This window comes from Halichoerus grypus, chromosome 8, assembly GCF_964656455.1.
Source record: "Halichoerus grypus chromosome 8, mHalGry1.hap1.1, whole genome shotgun sequence".
Classification (NCBI taxonomy): Eukaryota; Metazoa; Chordata; class Mammalia; order Carnivora; family Phocidae; genus Halichoerus; species Halichoerus grypus.
In genome coordinates, this window is record NC_135719.1 from 126424490 (window position 1) to 126439568 (window position 15079).

The following is a 15079-nucleotide window of genomic DNA, read 5'->3' on the forward strand; positions in this document are numbered from 1 at the left end:
ATGTCAACAGGGAAAATAGGTAAAAGTGGCTGAACACAGCCAAGCAATGAGGCTGGATGAGATGCGAGATGCTGGACTATCAGTGGAATTAGAAAAATGCCATCTGTAGAGGGCTGTTGCTCCCTCAGCCCTGTCTTCCCCTCTGCCCTGTCATCACCCGGCTCTGGGCTTTCTAACTCTCTTTTGGGCTCTTTTTCATTCCGTGCTTAATCTTCCCTCCATGCCCTCCCTCCCTTTTCCTGCAAACAGCAAAGTCGCTCTGAGCCTAAATAGCTTGAACGGGGAGAAAGAGAAAGTGGAAAGAATTCTTTAAGTACAGATAAATTGGAATCCTGACATCTCAGTTCCTTTCTCTTGCTTCGTAAGAACGTTCCATTATGTTGGCATTCAGCATACGGGACTTCTTAGGTCATCCCCAAACCTAGTTCCTTTGCCTCCCTAATCTTTTTAAACTATTCTAACCAGCACTAATTTTTTGATTAAATAATGTTCCTTCAAATCAATTTGTCTTGGGGCGCCTGGGTGGCTCATCGGTTAAGCGTCTAACTCTTGATCTCAGCTCAGGTCTTGATCTCAGGGTCATGAGTTCAAGCCCTGCGTTGGGCTCCACACTGGGGATGGAGCCTGCTTAAAAAAAAAAAATCAATTTGTGTTTTCTAAGTTCAGCGTCACTAGGAGTGGATGCTAAGGTCTTTCTAAACCTATGCCTCCCCACCCTTCCCTGACACATACATGAGCAGGAGCCTGTCTGTATCCAGCACAGGAGAGGGGTGGGGTGGGGTGGGACTCGCTGGGGCAAGGGTTAACTGTCCCGTCTCCTGTATCTGTGCTTTGCTCTGCTTACAAGATACTGGGTAACAAATTTGAGAAGGAAGTCATTCTTGTAGGAAATGGTATTGACAATTAACGTCTGTGTTCAGTGTGAGCCCCCGCGCTGCTTTACCTGCAGCAGCCCTCCCAGCAGTTCTCAGAGGAGACACTGTGATTATCACCCCTGTGCAAAGGAGGAAATTGAAGCCTTGTGAAGAAGTGAAGTCACTCACAGAAGTCGCATGGCTAAGAAACAATGATGTGCTGGTGAATATTGAACCACCAGCTCTCCAGGGGAAACGAGTCCTCATTGGTCACGTTTGCCAATTTCTGTGGCGTAAGTAGCCCCACCATGGCTGGTTTCGGGCTCCCACCAGGACATCACTGACCACAGGGCCGGGAAGAGATGGCTGGGAGCCCACCAGTATATCAGATTTCTGCCATGCAGGCACATGAGAGGTAAAGAATTTCAAGAGCATGGATAAAGTGAAATTTAAAACTTAGCAAATGCTGAGTTTCGACTATTTATTGCCTTTGTTTTTAATATAATTCATCTAGCTATAAGGGTCTATAACTTAGTCATTAAGATGCTTATGTTTAACAGCCTGCATGCAATATTCCTAAAAATTGAGCTGGTGGTTCTTAGTCCTGTGACTCCTGAGCACTCTGCTGTCACGGCCCTCCTCCTGTTGTTAAAGCATCTGGGGCAGTTTTCAACCCCGCTTATTGAGGAAGCTAGTCTCCCCTCATTTTCCTGCCCCCCTGTGGCAGATCCCCTCCCACCCAGTTCTCAGACCAGCCTGCCGGCCCCGTCCTCGGCTCTGCCGACCCTCTCGCTGTCAGGTCTCACCGGTAGGCGTCCCCCCGGCTGACAGGCAAAAGCCAAAGAGACCGGGCCTCTAAAAGCTCTGACAGGAGACAGAATCCTCAGGTTTGAACATTCCTCTCTTTCTCGTCCTGCTTCATTTTCTAGCAAATCCATTAAGATGGCTGCTAGAGGATGATTTCTGGTGCCTCTGCCAAGGCTTCCAGAGAGGAGAGCCTACTTTAGGGCGCGAGGAAGGAGTTCCACTGGGCTGGTGCAGGGAGCAGCGTGAGGATCGGCAGTTTGGGAAGTTTGTGAGAAGCAAGACCCCACAGGCGTCCACCTGGGCCTGAAGGGCTACGCTTTAGTTCTCCCACCGGCCTGCCCCTTTGAGGTGTAGCAGAGGAGGTGGATTGACACCACAGGGATGCACAGGACATGAAAGAGCCCCGGCCGGGGAGGGGGGCTGGGTCATGGCGTGAGCTGTGGGGGGGGGGGGTCATCATGGAGCCACAGGTGGAATCTGTGCAGGTTAATGGCACTGTAGGAAATGAATTTTTATTACAGTGACTCTAAACAAAAGATTTGGCGTGCTCTATCCGTAGGTCATAACTGTGGCTGGAATATTTGGAAAGACACTGCTGTAAGCAAATGTGACAGAAAGGGTGATTTTTAAATTTTTTTTTTTAATACATCATGAGATACATTCTAATGGACACCCCAGAATAAGATTGTCATAGAGACAGAGTAGACCTTATTTGATGATAAGGAGACTTGGGCCCAGGGTTGACAAGTAATTGCCAAAGTTCAGGAAATTGGGGGCAGATCTGGGATCCAGGTTTCCTGATTTCTAATTGGGTGCACCCTGTAATATGACTCTGTGGACCAGGAATCTGGCGATTCAGTTCTTCCTTGATCGGCAGTGGAAGCCACATTCTTGGCAGCCAGAGAATAAGGAGCATTAATAGATATGGACTCTTGAGGCCGCAGGGCTGACTTCTCTATTCTCCAGTGTGGGTGTGGCCAGCGCTAGTCCCCAGAGTTAGGGAGATTCCAGGGGGGTGACCCGGAACTTGCCAGAAATGTTTTCAATGCAGCCAGAGCAGTTGTTTTTTATTTACTTTTTTGCAGGAGGTGATTCAAGGTCCTGTGATCCTACCATAGACAAAATATACACCATGAGAGAGTAGATGTGCAAGAGTTGATGGGAAGGAGAGATATTTAGAATTACCTGACTCAGCAAATATGGGAGAGACTGGCTTGGCTGCATTCTCCTGGCCTCCCCAAAAGGCAGAATGTGTCAGGGGAGTTTTTGAAAACTGAGTTGCGCTTTGAGCAGATTTTAGTTCTGCTTTGTCAACTCAGTCATGTTCTACCTTACCCCCCGTCCAGCTACAAGGCATAGCCCAGCGTCTCCGCCAGATCTCTTGCTCTGTTGGCAGAGCCGGGACCCAGTGCTTTACGCCCCTAGTGGTGCCTTGAAATCTCTAGTCGTGCCAGACTTTCCAAACGTATCATCACGAATGTCTTTCCCTGAAACATGGTTGACAGTGACCTTTCTGGGTTCCATTTCCTTTGTCCATGTGCACAGCTTACTTGCCCGTCCCCATCTGAAGGGGCAGAATGAGGAATGCAAACGAAAGCCTGGTGCCATGCATGCACACGTGCTTTAAATGAAGCAGGTTGTAGTCCCCTTCCTCTAGGAACACACACACACAGCTCCGTCAGCATTCTGTCATGCTCTCGTCAGCTTGGAGGAATGTGATTAATAATAAGTCATCCAACATTAAGCACTGACAAAAGTAAAAGAGAGCTAAATCTCCCTGAAATCGTTATAGAGATCAGGGTATTTATTCTGTAACTCCCTGGGTTCCGTCCTGGTTGAATACAGAAGACAGGCTCAGGATAGGGCAGAACTAATCCCATTTAGTTTTGTGAGACCATCCAAGGAGCGTTCCAGCATTCAGGGAGAGGTGCGGGTACTTCCCACAGTTGTGAAGGGGGTGGACGAGTAAGGAATCGGGCCCTGCATGCAACAGACAGGCCTGTCTTGGTGAGAACCACTTCCCTGGGGGAGCTGGTAGATGACTTAGAGTTTTATTTGACTGGAAAGAAATAGAGGCTCTTTTTTCTAGGATGCCTATTTCAAAAGGGGGGGACTGTATGCATAGGCACCATGTTCTCTGCCTGTAAGAAGACAAGACAGAGTCGTGGAGTTGTTCTAAATAGTCTTTGTAACCAAAAACACAGCAAGTTGTGCCCTGGGATAGCGGGAGACTGTTCTCCCAAATGGATGGCCAGGGTGCATTACTCCGTTTGAAGTCTGACAGCCAGGTGTCGCTTAGGTGAGATGGGAAGAGACAGTCTGTGCTCGGAAGTTGGACTCAGCACACCTCTTAGCCATCAGTTGGAGAAGTCTTTTCCTTCTGAAACACATCACACATGGAAATACATTTCTAAAGAAGGATTAGGTATAGTGGAAATCTAGGGGCAAGGTAACAGGGGATTCTCTTACCCTAGCAAGAGAAGAACTTGATGTGGCCACATGATAGATCTTCCTCTCTAGCTTTAGGTTCTACCAGCTTTCTGAAAGTTTACAGATGTAGAGTGCGTGCGCATGTGCGTGTGTGTGTGTGTGTGTGTGTGTGTACTCGTCTGTATATACACACACAGGAGGACACATACTGGGAATGTGATTCCTGAGTCCGTAAGTGTGGTTGACGGACTAGGTTTACCTAAAAGACCCTTTAAGAGAAAGCTCTTGAAAGATGATTACAGAATTGAGACACCATCATTTAAAAGTGCCCGAGGCAAACGCTTTTGAAAATTGCAGCAGCGGAGGGACAGAGAAAGAACCACACAGCCCTTGATTGTTGTGCTGTTCCCTCAGGACCCGTTCTCCCCCTCCCCCCCTGTTTCTCATCTGATAAGAGAGAGAGCAGCACTAAGACTCCTCATCTATCTTATGAAAATCCGATTCGGAATGGCTGTGATCAAAACCAGCTGGCTGTCCCCGGCAGTGGCCTCGCACGGAGGGAACCGCTCAGAAGCGTTCCGTATGTGGGAGTGTCACGGGTGGCACCGATCAAAGTAGCATTTTTTTAATAAATATATATAAGGAAAAATACAAAACCTAAGGATTTAGAATAAAAGCAGTGTAGTTTGTCTTGTTTTTTTCAGCGTAACACGAAGAGGATGAAATAGAATCAGATATGCCTGGTTTCTAACATCCGCGCTTCCACGGGTGGCTCGGAGAAGGCGCACTGTGTCACGTTAATGCTGTCTCGCTCATCTTGGGCCTCATTGAAGAGAGTGGAAAATTGCTCAGTCTCCATTCCTTCCAGCCACTTTTTCCTCGTCACTGTCCTTTCCCCCTCCTTGTCCTTAACACGTCTGTGCAGATCAGAGCTGGAACCACCAGCAAGCTCCAAGAGCTATTAGAGTGGTAGAGAGCATTCCTATTCATTGTTTTTCATTTCCTTCAACTGCCAGTGACACGTGGTATGATGTTCCCTAGAGGTCACCTCGGCAGGTGGCAGTGGGGTCCTCCCAGTGTCGGGCTCCTGGGCCGTTCTCTATAGAGAACTCTTGTTGGGCCGTTGCTGGTCTCTCGCAAGCACCACCTTTGAATTGCTCCAAAGGCTCGATCCTGGTTGAGGACCGTTTGCACTGCTGCTAATGATTCTTGTAAGCACTCAGTGCACTTGGGGGTGGGGGGAGATACGGAAAATCTCATTCTGGGGTGTTGCGTTCATGGTTCCTTCAGATATGTGCTACCATCCCTCTGGGGGTCATAGGATGAGGTCAGGCTGTCACACACCATAATATACCACGAGCTGGATTGCCACTGTTAGCAAAGCCCCTTCTCTGCCCGTGGTTCAGGCAGCACCACAGTGTGTGGAGGCCTGGGTGATCCCAGAAACTAACGTCAGTCCAAACCTTCCTCGTCAAACCGTCATCAGCCAGGAGAGTCACCATGGCTTGGGGGGCCGTGAGGAACGATCAGCTCTTCTGATCTTCTAAGGTCTGTGATCTCCTTCCCCGGCAACATTTAGAGAGATGCAGTTTGCCAGGAACATGGAGGCATTTCAACCTGCGGGACACAGATGAACACCCCCCCCCCCCCCCGCCGCCCCGACCACCGCCAAGCTGGCACCTCCGGACGGGGCATCTTTCCTCTCGGCTCTGTCACACGCTTCCTCGGGGACCTGCTCATGCATAGCCCCAGAGTAAACATTGGCTCCACCGTGTCTGTTTCTCGGCGTTTGCAGTGCGGTGTGGTGTGTCCTGCCGGTAGCGAGTCCGGGCGGGACCCGGCTTTGATCAGGTGAAGTCACAAGGGAAAAGTCTTCACAGAGTGGACCTGCCAGGGACCTGCAGACGTGTTTTTGCCCCTCAAACCCCTGCTTGGGGAGTGCGGGGGACCGACGGTTGCGGGGCCCAGGCGCGCTCAGGAGCTCCTCGGAGACCGTCTCTTTCTCTTGTTCCTTCGGGTGTTTGAAGCCTGTTGCCTACTGCTTTCCCCTTTTCTTCTCCCTTTTCAAAATTCTCCATTTTTTCACTTAGAAAAAAATTATTTATACGATTGAGATCCACTAATTAAAGCCATTTTCTGGTATTTGGTTACTGGAGCGTTTGATGTCTCTCTGACAAGACCATGAAATGCACGGAGTGTCCACAGGGACAGAATTTGCTGAACACGGCTCTTTGTAAATGAGGGGACACAGTGTCGCAGCAGCTCATGAATATGGAACGCCCATGATGCCACCTCAGTGGACTTGGGAACACAGATGAATCCTGTCATGTGCTAAATGAGACCAATTTCTTTCACTTAACTTCATCTTCAATCAGACCTTCTTCCATTTGCCTGTTTAAAATTCCCCATACGTGATGCAGAAGGTAACAGCATTCAGTAAAACAAAGTTTTGCAGCTGCCGAGAAAAATCATAATGATCTCTGGTTTAAAGTTGCCATCTCCCAAAAACGTGGATGTTGTTTTGCTTTCGAGCTCTGTGGAGGTCTTTTGACTTTGGGCACAGAATTAGGGGTTGTGTGGACCACTCTTATTGGGGTATCCTTAAGCAGTATGTCCAGATTCCTTTCATGTGGATTGGTTATTGAACTTGGCTATGGCTCCCCGCCCCAAGTGCACCGAGTGCTTACAAGAGGGTGGATGTGGGCCGTTAAGAGCCCATGGATGCTCTGCAGTGGGAAAGGGCACTGCGTGGGAAAGCAGCTCTGGGAAGAGAGTGCATGTATCCAAGCAGGGCCTTTGCCATGGGGAGCTCAGTTAGCGGACGAAGTGAGAAGGACGGATGTCATCAGAAGGCATCCAGACGAACCTGCCAACTGCTTGTATCATTTACTAAGGTGTCAAGGTGAGAAAGTGCTAGAGTATAGAAGAGACTTTCTGTAGCTCTCCGGAAACCCCTGTGGATACAACCAGGAAATCCCATTCAGAAATCCCCAACCAAGAAAATCAGCAAAGAGTAGAACCTCAAGGGACACAGAGAGGCAAGGCTCCCTGTGGGACCCAGGGTCCAGATTAGGGGGCCTCCTTTGTTCTCTCCTTCCTGCAGAACTTAGATTTATGCTCCAGGTAAAGAGCTTGAGTCATGCTCAGGGTGTATTCTGCATGCTGAGTCCAGTCTTAAACAATCACTTTCTCTTCCAGTTGTACCAAAATAGGCCAACAACATCTGGGTTTGAACTCGGGCTATCTCAAAATGGAAACGCAGAGATCTGGAGCCTGCTTTATTGGAAGAGGCAGGCTGGCTTCTTACTCTCAGGCCACAGGGGCTGAAGAGGAGCCCTCTGGGACTTTACTGGGTAGTTAGCTATTTAGTGTGCATGTATGATGATATCCATAACGAATGTATTTCAGGGCAAATGGCAGCTTCTCACATCTTTGAAACCAGTTGTAATCAATCCTGCTGGTGTTCCCACATGTTTCTATTATTTATATAATCACCCCTCATTCTGTGGTTTCATCTGGTAGTTGGTTTGTTGGGCAGATCTGTTGGCAGACTAGCGTTCTGGTATCATAATGAGTTTCCCACTTGGCAATCTCTCTCTTTGAAGTAAGTTCTTACTATTGTTGTGTATTAACAGACCTTTACTAGGGGCTTCCGGAAAGTGGAGTGATTTGGGGGGGCACTCCAGAAATCCCAAGAAGAAAGAAACATGGGGAGGTTGGTGAAGAACATTGTGACCCACCCTCAGGATGGAAGCCCAGTGGTCCATACGGACCAAATCTGGATAACTCCTGCCCTGTAACTTTGTGCCCACTCATCCATTGTTTGTCGTGTATGTCCAGGCCCTTCCCAGCTAGGCCTTGCAGCTCAAGTGAGGCAAAACCTTTGCTCTGATGTTATCAAATCCAGGAAGTATCCAAGGATTGTGCTTGATTGTTTATCAAATGAATCCTACTCAGGCAGCTTTAGGGTTTGGTAGCACTTAGACCATAACTGGAACCATACCTGGCTCTTCCCTGCGTGCAATTTTCACATTTGAGGGGAATCTGTCGTTCAGTTCTGTTCAGTTGTCCTTTGGTTTGCCGGTCCTTGGGAATGCAGTGACTAGGCTGTGCTCTTCGCCCTCAGCTAGTTTACCATCTAGGGGGCAGATGTAGGGCAAATTTCACTTACTCTACCCACTACAAGATGGTGAGGTCACCGCAGTAGCCCTAAATAAAGTATAATAGAAAGCCAAAGTAGAAAGCTCTGATTTCTACGTGTTGGATTCCGAGGTGATTCACAAAGGAAGGGAGGTACATTTTCCTGATTCTGCTTTTATTATTACTATTTCTTTATGTATAGTCCCTCCCTTTGCAACGTTGCCATGCTTCATCGATGTTGGTTTTCCCTGGATGTGCCCCGGAAGGGGTCTTGTGTAGAGCAGGCACCCAACCCATGTTTCCTGGCTGGTTGGTGCAGGACCTTCCTCACCTGCCACCAGGCGCCCTCTCTCCTGCCTCACCCCATGCCACTCTCCCCTGGGCCCCGGTGCCGACCCTACTGGCCTTCCTCCAGTTTCTTCAGTTTTGCGAGTTACTTCTCGCAAGTGGAGTGATATGGGGGAGGGGGGCACTCCAGAAATCAAAGGCCATCCTTGCCTGATTTAATCCTGTCTATCCTTCGGCTTTGAATTGCATCGTCCCTAATTCAGTGACCTTTCCCAACTCCCCACCGCACCTTCCAAAGTTCTAAATGAGGTCTTCTCTGTACCAGATTAAGTGCATTATGGGGCACCCGTTCAATAGGATACTAGATGGTCGTTTAGAAGAATAAGATCTATCAGTATATTGATAAGGAAAGAGAGAGCAAACTGCAGAAGAGTACATGTATAAAGTGATCCCATTTGTAGATATCCTCTAAAGGACATAAGTGCTGCAGTATGCATATGCATTCTTTTCAGTGAATATATACAAGAAATTGTTAATAGCACCTCTAGGGAGACAGACTGGGGCTCATAGAAGAAGAGGAAATTTTTCACTTTAAGCTTTTCTGTAGCATTTGAATTATGACCACATATGATATTTTACCTTTAAAAATATGAGATGATTAGTTGTTTCAGCCCTCTTGTTTTCCAGTGCTCCGTGAAGACAAGGAATGTGTTTTCTTTTCTGTTGTTCCTGGCACCCCGTACGTTGCACCTTCAGGTAGCAGACGCTCCATCAGCACTCCTTGAATGAATGGATGGGTGAATGAACGAACAAGCAAGCAAATGCAGTTTCCCCACCGTGTGGCTAACCGGGTGACACACAGGGCCGACAAGCAGGTTGAGCCGGCAGGAGAGATGGCTCACAGAAGAGGCAGGGAGCAAGCACAAAGAGCAAAGAAAACCTGTGGAGTTGAAGGGGTCAGAGCTGGGAAGGAGAGAAGCATATGATGGCGAGCTGTGGGGGGAGGGGCGGGGGGCTGAGCGAGGAGACGCTGCCTGCCTGCAGAGCAGAGCTGGAGCAGGAGGGCACCACTCCTGTGGCACTGGGGGCATCGGAACCCTCCTGCCTTGCTCCCCTCTCCTGAGACCTTCAAGGTGCTCAGTCACCTCCAGGGGCCAGTTTGGTAAGACAGGTGCGGCGGGGATGAGGCCCCAGGGCTCCCGCGCTGGTGCACTCTTTCCTTCTGTTCCATGTGGCCTTGCTATAGGGAAGTAGCGAGTGGGGGTGGAGGCTGAGGGAGAGACTTAGCTTATTTGTGGTGATTGGAATCAAGAGAAGTAGCCAGAACCAAGGACGATGAGTCTCATGCAGAGTAACAGCTGTCCAGGCTCATCCCTCTGCAAAGAAAGCACAAGTGGGTGAGGATGAGCTCACGGGTTATGGTCGGACAGAGCTGGAAGCCTGGTACTGTCCGTTATTGATGATCTCAGCTCATGAAGCTGCTGCTTCTTGCTGAGCCTCACTGTTCTCGCCTGCAAAATGGGCAAGAATAAATGAGAAAATGGAGGTAGAGCCATTTGGCTTCTCTCCAGGCTCAACACTCTATCCGCTAATTATGTACTGAGCACAGTGATGAGTATTTTATAAAGATGATTGCACATAATACTTATAATGACCATATGAGGTGGGTGTAATTATGATCCCCATTTTACAGATGAAGCAGCTGAGGCACAGAGAGGCTAAAGTCACACAGCTGGTACATGGGGAAGCCAGGGTTGAAAGCCAGCCACCCTGCCTCCCGAGCCTGTGCCCTTAACCATGGCATGGGCATCCTACCCATTTAATTAACCCGCTCACTGTTTCTGTTCCTGTTCTTCTTCCTCTTGGTAGCACGGAACAAAATGAGAGTAAAGTTCATGGAACTATTAAATTTTTTAAAATAGCAGTAGCTTTTCAGCAGCGCTAGAGCAAACCTCTGTATTCTTCTTACTGTCCGTTAAAATCACGTGCTTTCTATTTAATTTAATTTAATTTTTTTTTTACGGGAGCATAGTTTACAAACAGCGTTGCATTCGTAACATTCTGAGAGTTCAGTTTGACATCCTGAATCAGACTGGGTCCCCGGTCCAGACTTGCAGGCCAAGAAGCCGTAACTGAGAAGTCCATGTAGGCAGTCTTGTGAAGAAGGAGATTTCTCAGGTCTGTTTTCTTTTTCTAGGTTTGTTCATGGTGTGTGTGTGTGTGTGTGTGTGGCAGGGGGAAGGTGGGAAGGAGAGAGAGGCAGGATAGAAATTTCGAAGAACAGATTACGTATACATAAGCCCTTGTCTGTGGTAGGAAATCAGGAACTGTAAAATTGTGAAGTTCTTTGAAGTTTACCCAAAACCTGCTCCTCAGCCACCTGTTCCACAGGGGCTGGGAGTTGGATGGCCCCACTCTGCTGCGATGGCGCAAGCTGTCACTGCACCGGAATGTTCCAGCTCGCCTTGGCCTGGCTGTCATCGCTGGCTCTGTCCCACTCAGGCGGTTCACCGGGTTCTGTTGGGCACCAGGCTTCCAATTAGAGAGAAATCCCACTGTGTGGCCAGCCTCACCAGTGCCACTCTGAGAGGCCCCTTTGCCAAGGCCCGGGCTGACCTCTGATCTGTCACAGATGGGCCAGCCCCACACTCCTTTGTGCGCATTTGGAGGAGGGGGGTGGGGCTGAAGAGGGAAGCCTGCGGGGAGTCCGAGTGGACATTGGGCAGAAGTGCAGTTCCTCAGAACTGGGGGAAGCTGGGCAGAGTTGACAGGACCCAAATGCTAGCGCTGTGGAGGGAAAGGGGACTTTGGGAAGACCCCGTCCTGAGCCCTAAACCCAGCATGGGGCCTCTTCTTACCACCTTCTGAATATTCATCTCAGGCTGGATTCCACACCCGAGGAGAGCCAGGAGCCGATAACTGGCCCCCTCCAAAACTGTCACAGTGCTGATAACTGGCCCCCTCCAAAACTGTCACAGTGCTGATGGCGCATGGCTCGGCACTGTCTCTGCAGCCTGGGAGCCCCGCTTGGCCTGGGCTCGGGGACAGTACTGTCAGCAGCTCTCACCATGGACGGTATTAATCACGCAGAGCCGGAGTGAACAAGAAAGCTCAATTCCTATTAGCATAAGCGATAGAATCTCAGAGAACTCCATCTTTAATTCCCCAGTAGGACGGAGAGAGAGACTCTGAGCTCTGCACAGCTGCTGTCTGGACAGAGGACTGGCTGAATGTGGTTCATTATTTTGGGGGTGGCATGCGAGTGTTCTTTATTTCCCCTACAGCCATTTCTTTTCTAAACCCCTTTTTATCCTTTTAATCACCCTCTTTCTCTCAGTCTTATTTTCTGTGTCTCTGTCTCTCCCTCGCACACTTCCTCTCTTTCAGCATCCGTAACTCCATAGTCAGAAGCAGTGATAAAGGCACCAGGCCTGGCGTTGACATTTCTATACTCGGGCTCAGGTGGACTAGAGCCATGGCAAAGCCTAAAGAATGAATAGCCTGAAAGAGGCAAGGGTCTTCCCAGCTGTTCTTGGAACGATGCTGCGTCTCTTTTAAAAAATAAAATTGAATTCAATCCATGGAAGCAAAAATGAAGGGTTTCTTCACTATTCTGTCCTCTCTGGGATGTTTCCCCCCTTTATTGTTTGCAGTTGGATTGGGAATTCTAGGATTGTATCTCTCCACTTGGCCTTTTTTCTGGCTCTGACTGGTCAAAACAAACAAAACCCCTCCTCTGGCCAGTGATGCTCATTTGGAAAAGGAAATGCTTCTTTAGGGTGTTAAGTTGTCCCCATGACAAGATGGGCTCTTCCCAGCAAGTCACCACTGTTATGTTGCTCTCTCTTGGCATGACTTCGTTCAACTGATGAGAGAAGTGGCCTCATGTGTCCTCCTGTGTCTGGATGTCTGTCTCATATGGAGGGTTTGGAGAAGGGAAATCTCTGTGACACCAGAAGAGAACTGTCATCTTTAGAATCAGCATGGTTTATTATACCAGACCTGGCAAGTGGAGACAGCCCAGGGACACCGCTGGGGAGCCCGGTCATATCAGCAGGTGTAAAGTGTCCCTCAGAGTCAGGCTCAGGGCCATGACGGCTGTGATACTTGCAGGGGTTCCGATGAGCTAATGCACATGTGGACCTTGGTCGTGAGGCAGTCGCTCATCGTGACGCCGAGTCACGACGCTATGCTGTCCGTTCCTCTGTCTCTGGCCAGGCCAGGCTCATTCACCCGCTCCTCCAACACAAAGTTCCCCAAGCACAGTCTGGGACTCTCTCCTCATTTCTTTACGTTTCTCCTGGGGAGAGCCGCTCCCAAGGGCTCCTGACCTGGAGCATGCATCAGGATCACCAAAGAAATCTTAGGAAAAAATACAGAATCCTGAGCCCCACCCAGGAGGTTCTCATCCAGCAGGTGCTGGGGTAGGGCCTGGGATTCAGAAATTTTGAAGTCTGCCTTTGACTTCGTGCCTCAGCACCACACAGCCCGAGACTGGGAACCCCTGGAGGCCAGAGACCGTGTCCGAGTGCGCATCGTCCCCCCGGCCCGCATCCCCACAGCAGGCTCATTGCAGGCGATAAGTAATACACGGAGAAGTGGGCAAGATCCCTCCCTGTGTGTGCTGCTCACTGTTTTGCCTCCTCCTCTCCTTGCAGACATTCCTGTTATTCCGGATCTGGAAGAAGTACAGGAAGAAGACTTTGCTTTGCAGGTGGCCGCCCCTCCCAGGTACATTAAGTATGAAGTTAGTGGGAGGCAGAGAACATGGGAATTAATACATTCCAAATCCCATGTACAGTGGTGCTGCCTCCTGAGTGGAGAGCAGGTATTTCTGGTGATGGGTTCCGTGCCAGGGTTCCCATGTTACTAGGCATGTTCTTCCCATTTTGGTCCTTCCCAGCTACCTAGGAGGCTCTGAGGATGGTGGCCCCGCAGCTCTCCTGGAACTGATCCTGCCTGGGGTTCCCCCTCACCTCCTCTCTTTCCTACAGCATCCAGGTAAACCGGGTGATGACCTTCCGTGACCTGGACAATGACCTCATGAAGTATGCAGCCTTCCAGACCTTGGTGAGTGGAACAGCTTCTGCCCAGAGAGGGCAGGCTCTGGGCAGCCTCTCTTCCATGGGTCTCTGAGGCCACCTGGCAACAGTCCCTTGGCCGGAGCCATCATTCTCGGGTATTCCATTGTCCCTAGACCCAGCCTACCCCAGTGTCTCCGGGGGCCAGGCTCCCACATGCTTCCATGGCTGCCTGCTGGCATGGGTAGACACTGTGGTCCTATAGCTCTGTCGCTGTCACGCCCTGCCCTCTTGGTGCTGACCTTCCTGCAAAGAATGTCCAACCTGTCGGATGTTGTGGTGTTCCCTCCTCTCTCAATGGCTGTGCGGTCCACTCACATTTTCACTCTTTTTAAGGCATTTCTGCAGGTCTGGGTTGGGAAGTCCCACCACACCCACCCTGACCCACTTTGCAAGAGATCATGGTCCGGAGGACCCCCCGGGGTGCACAAGCTCATTGGTTGGTTGGTTGGTTGGTTTGCATTCACAGGATGGAGAGATCGACCTGAAGCTCCTCACCAAAGTCCTTGCACCAGAGCATGAGGTCCGAGAGGTAAGTAGCCACAGGAGCTCCTCCTCCGGGCTGCGTCATTCCTGTGGCCAGCTGGCTCCCCAGCATGAGCTCTGCCTTCCTAGGGCCGGTGGGGCGGTGGGGGCCGGGTGCGGGGGAGGTTGGCTGTGACGGAGGGAAAAGGCCTTCCTTCCTCTGACCCAGCGATACCTCTCCTGGCAGGATGACGTCAGCTGGGACTGGGAGCATCTGTACACTGAGGTGTCCTCCGAGCTACTCACCGAGTGGGACGTGCTGCGGGAGGAGCCTGGGGGACAGCCCGTGCATCCCTGAGCCCTGGGGCGTCAACAGCCTGCTCTCCCCGCACACAGTAATTTCCGCTTTGGACTTGAAAAAAATGCCATAAGCCTAAACCTAAAGAAGCTTGCAAGCAGCTTAGAATTTTTTAATGGAATATTTTGTAATAAAAATACTGTTTTCAGTAGACCACATTGGAGCATTCGTTGTAATAAATTACTTTATTCTGTGGCCATCTCTTCCATTTCTTTCCAGCAGCCTCTTGGAAAGATTCATCAAGAGTGAAGGAGGGCAGCTTTTAAACAGCCTGGCAGGGACGCTCCCCGCTGTTGAAGAGCGTGAGGGAAAGCTAGACTCAGGGGGAGAGGAGCGGCGCTCCTCCTGGACGTTGTTCGGTTCACAGAGGCCATGGCGTTTCCCTGGAGCATCCGTCTACTTGTAAGCACCTGGAGGCAGGGGTCCGGGAGGTTGTAAGCTGCTACCTGCTGGGGCCCGGGGAGGGCCCGGCACCCGCTCTCGCTCCGCACGTTCGGTTACGTCAGCCAAGTTGCACTGTCTCCTTCATGCTGGCAGGCGGCTTAGCTGAGGAGACAGCAAGAGGTGGGTGTGAGAAGGTGACCCGTTCCTCACAGCGGGGTTTGGGGGCTTTTCTGACAGCACCCCCTTTCTCCTTTCTTCTCACAGCCCATGCC

General features: G+C 50.2%; 1 protein-coding gene across 1 annotated transcript in view; it reads left to right on the forward strand.

The window, feature by feature from the left end:
• The window catches only part of IFT43 (intraflagellar transport 43), an 80105-nt gene extending 65487 nt beyond the window's left edge, over positions 1 to 14618 (forward strand). The window contains exons 6-9 of the mRNA XM_036068556.2: positions 13178 to 13250; positions 13514 to 13589; positions 14070 to 14132; positions 14313 to 14618. Coding sequence (XP_035924449.1) covers positions 13178 to 13250; positions 13514 to 13589; positions 14070 to 14132; positions 14313 to 14423 — 323 coding nt within the window. The 3' untranslated portion in view covers positions 14424 to 14618. The remainder of the gene's footprint in view (positions 1 to 13177; positions 13251 to 13513; positions 13590 to 14069; positions 14133 to 14312) is intronic.
• The last annotated feature ends 461 nt before the right edge of the window (positions 14619 to 15079 follow it).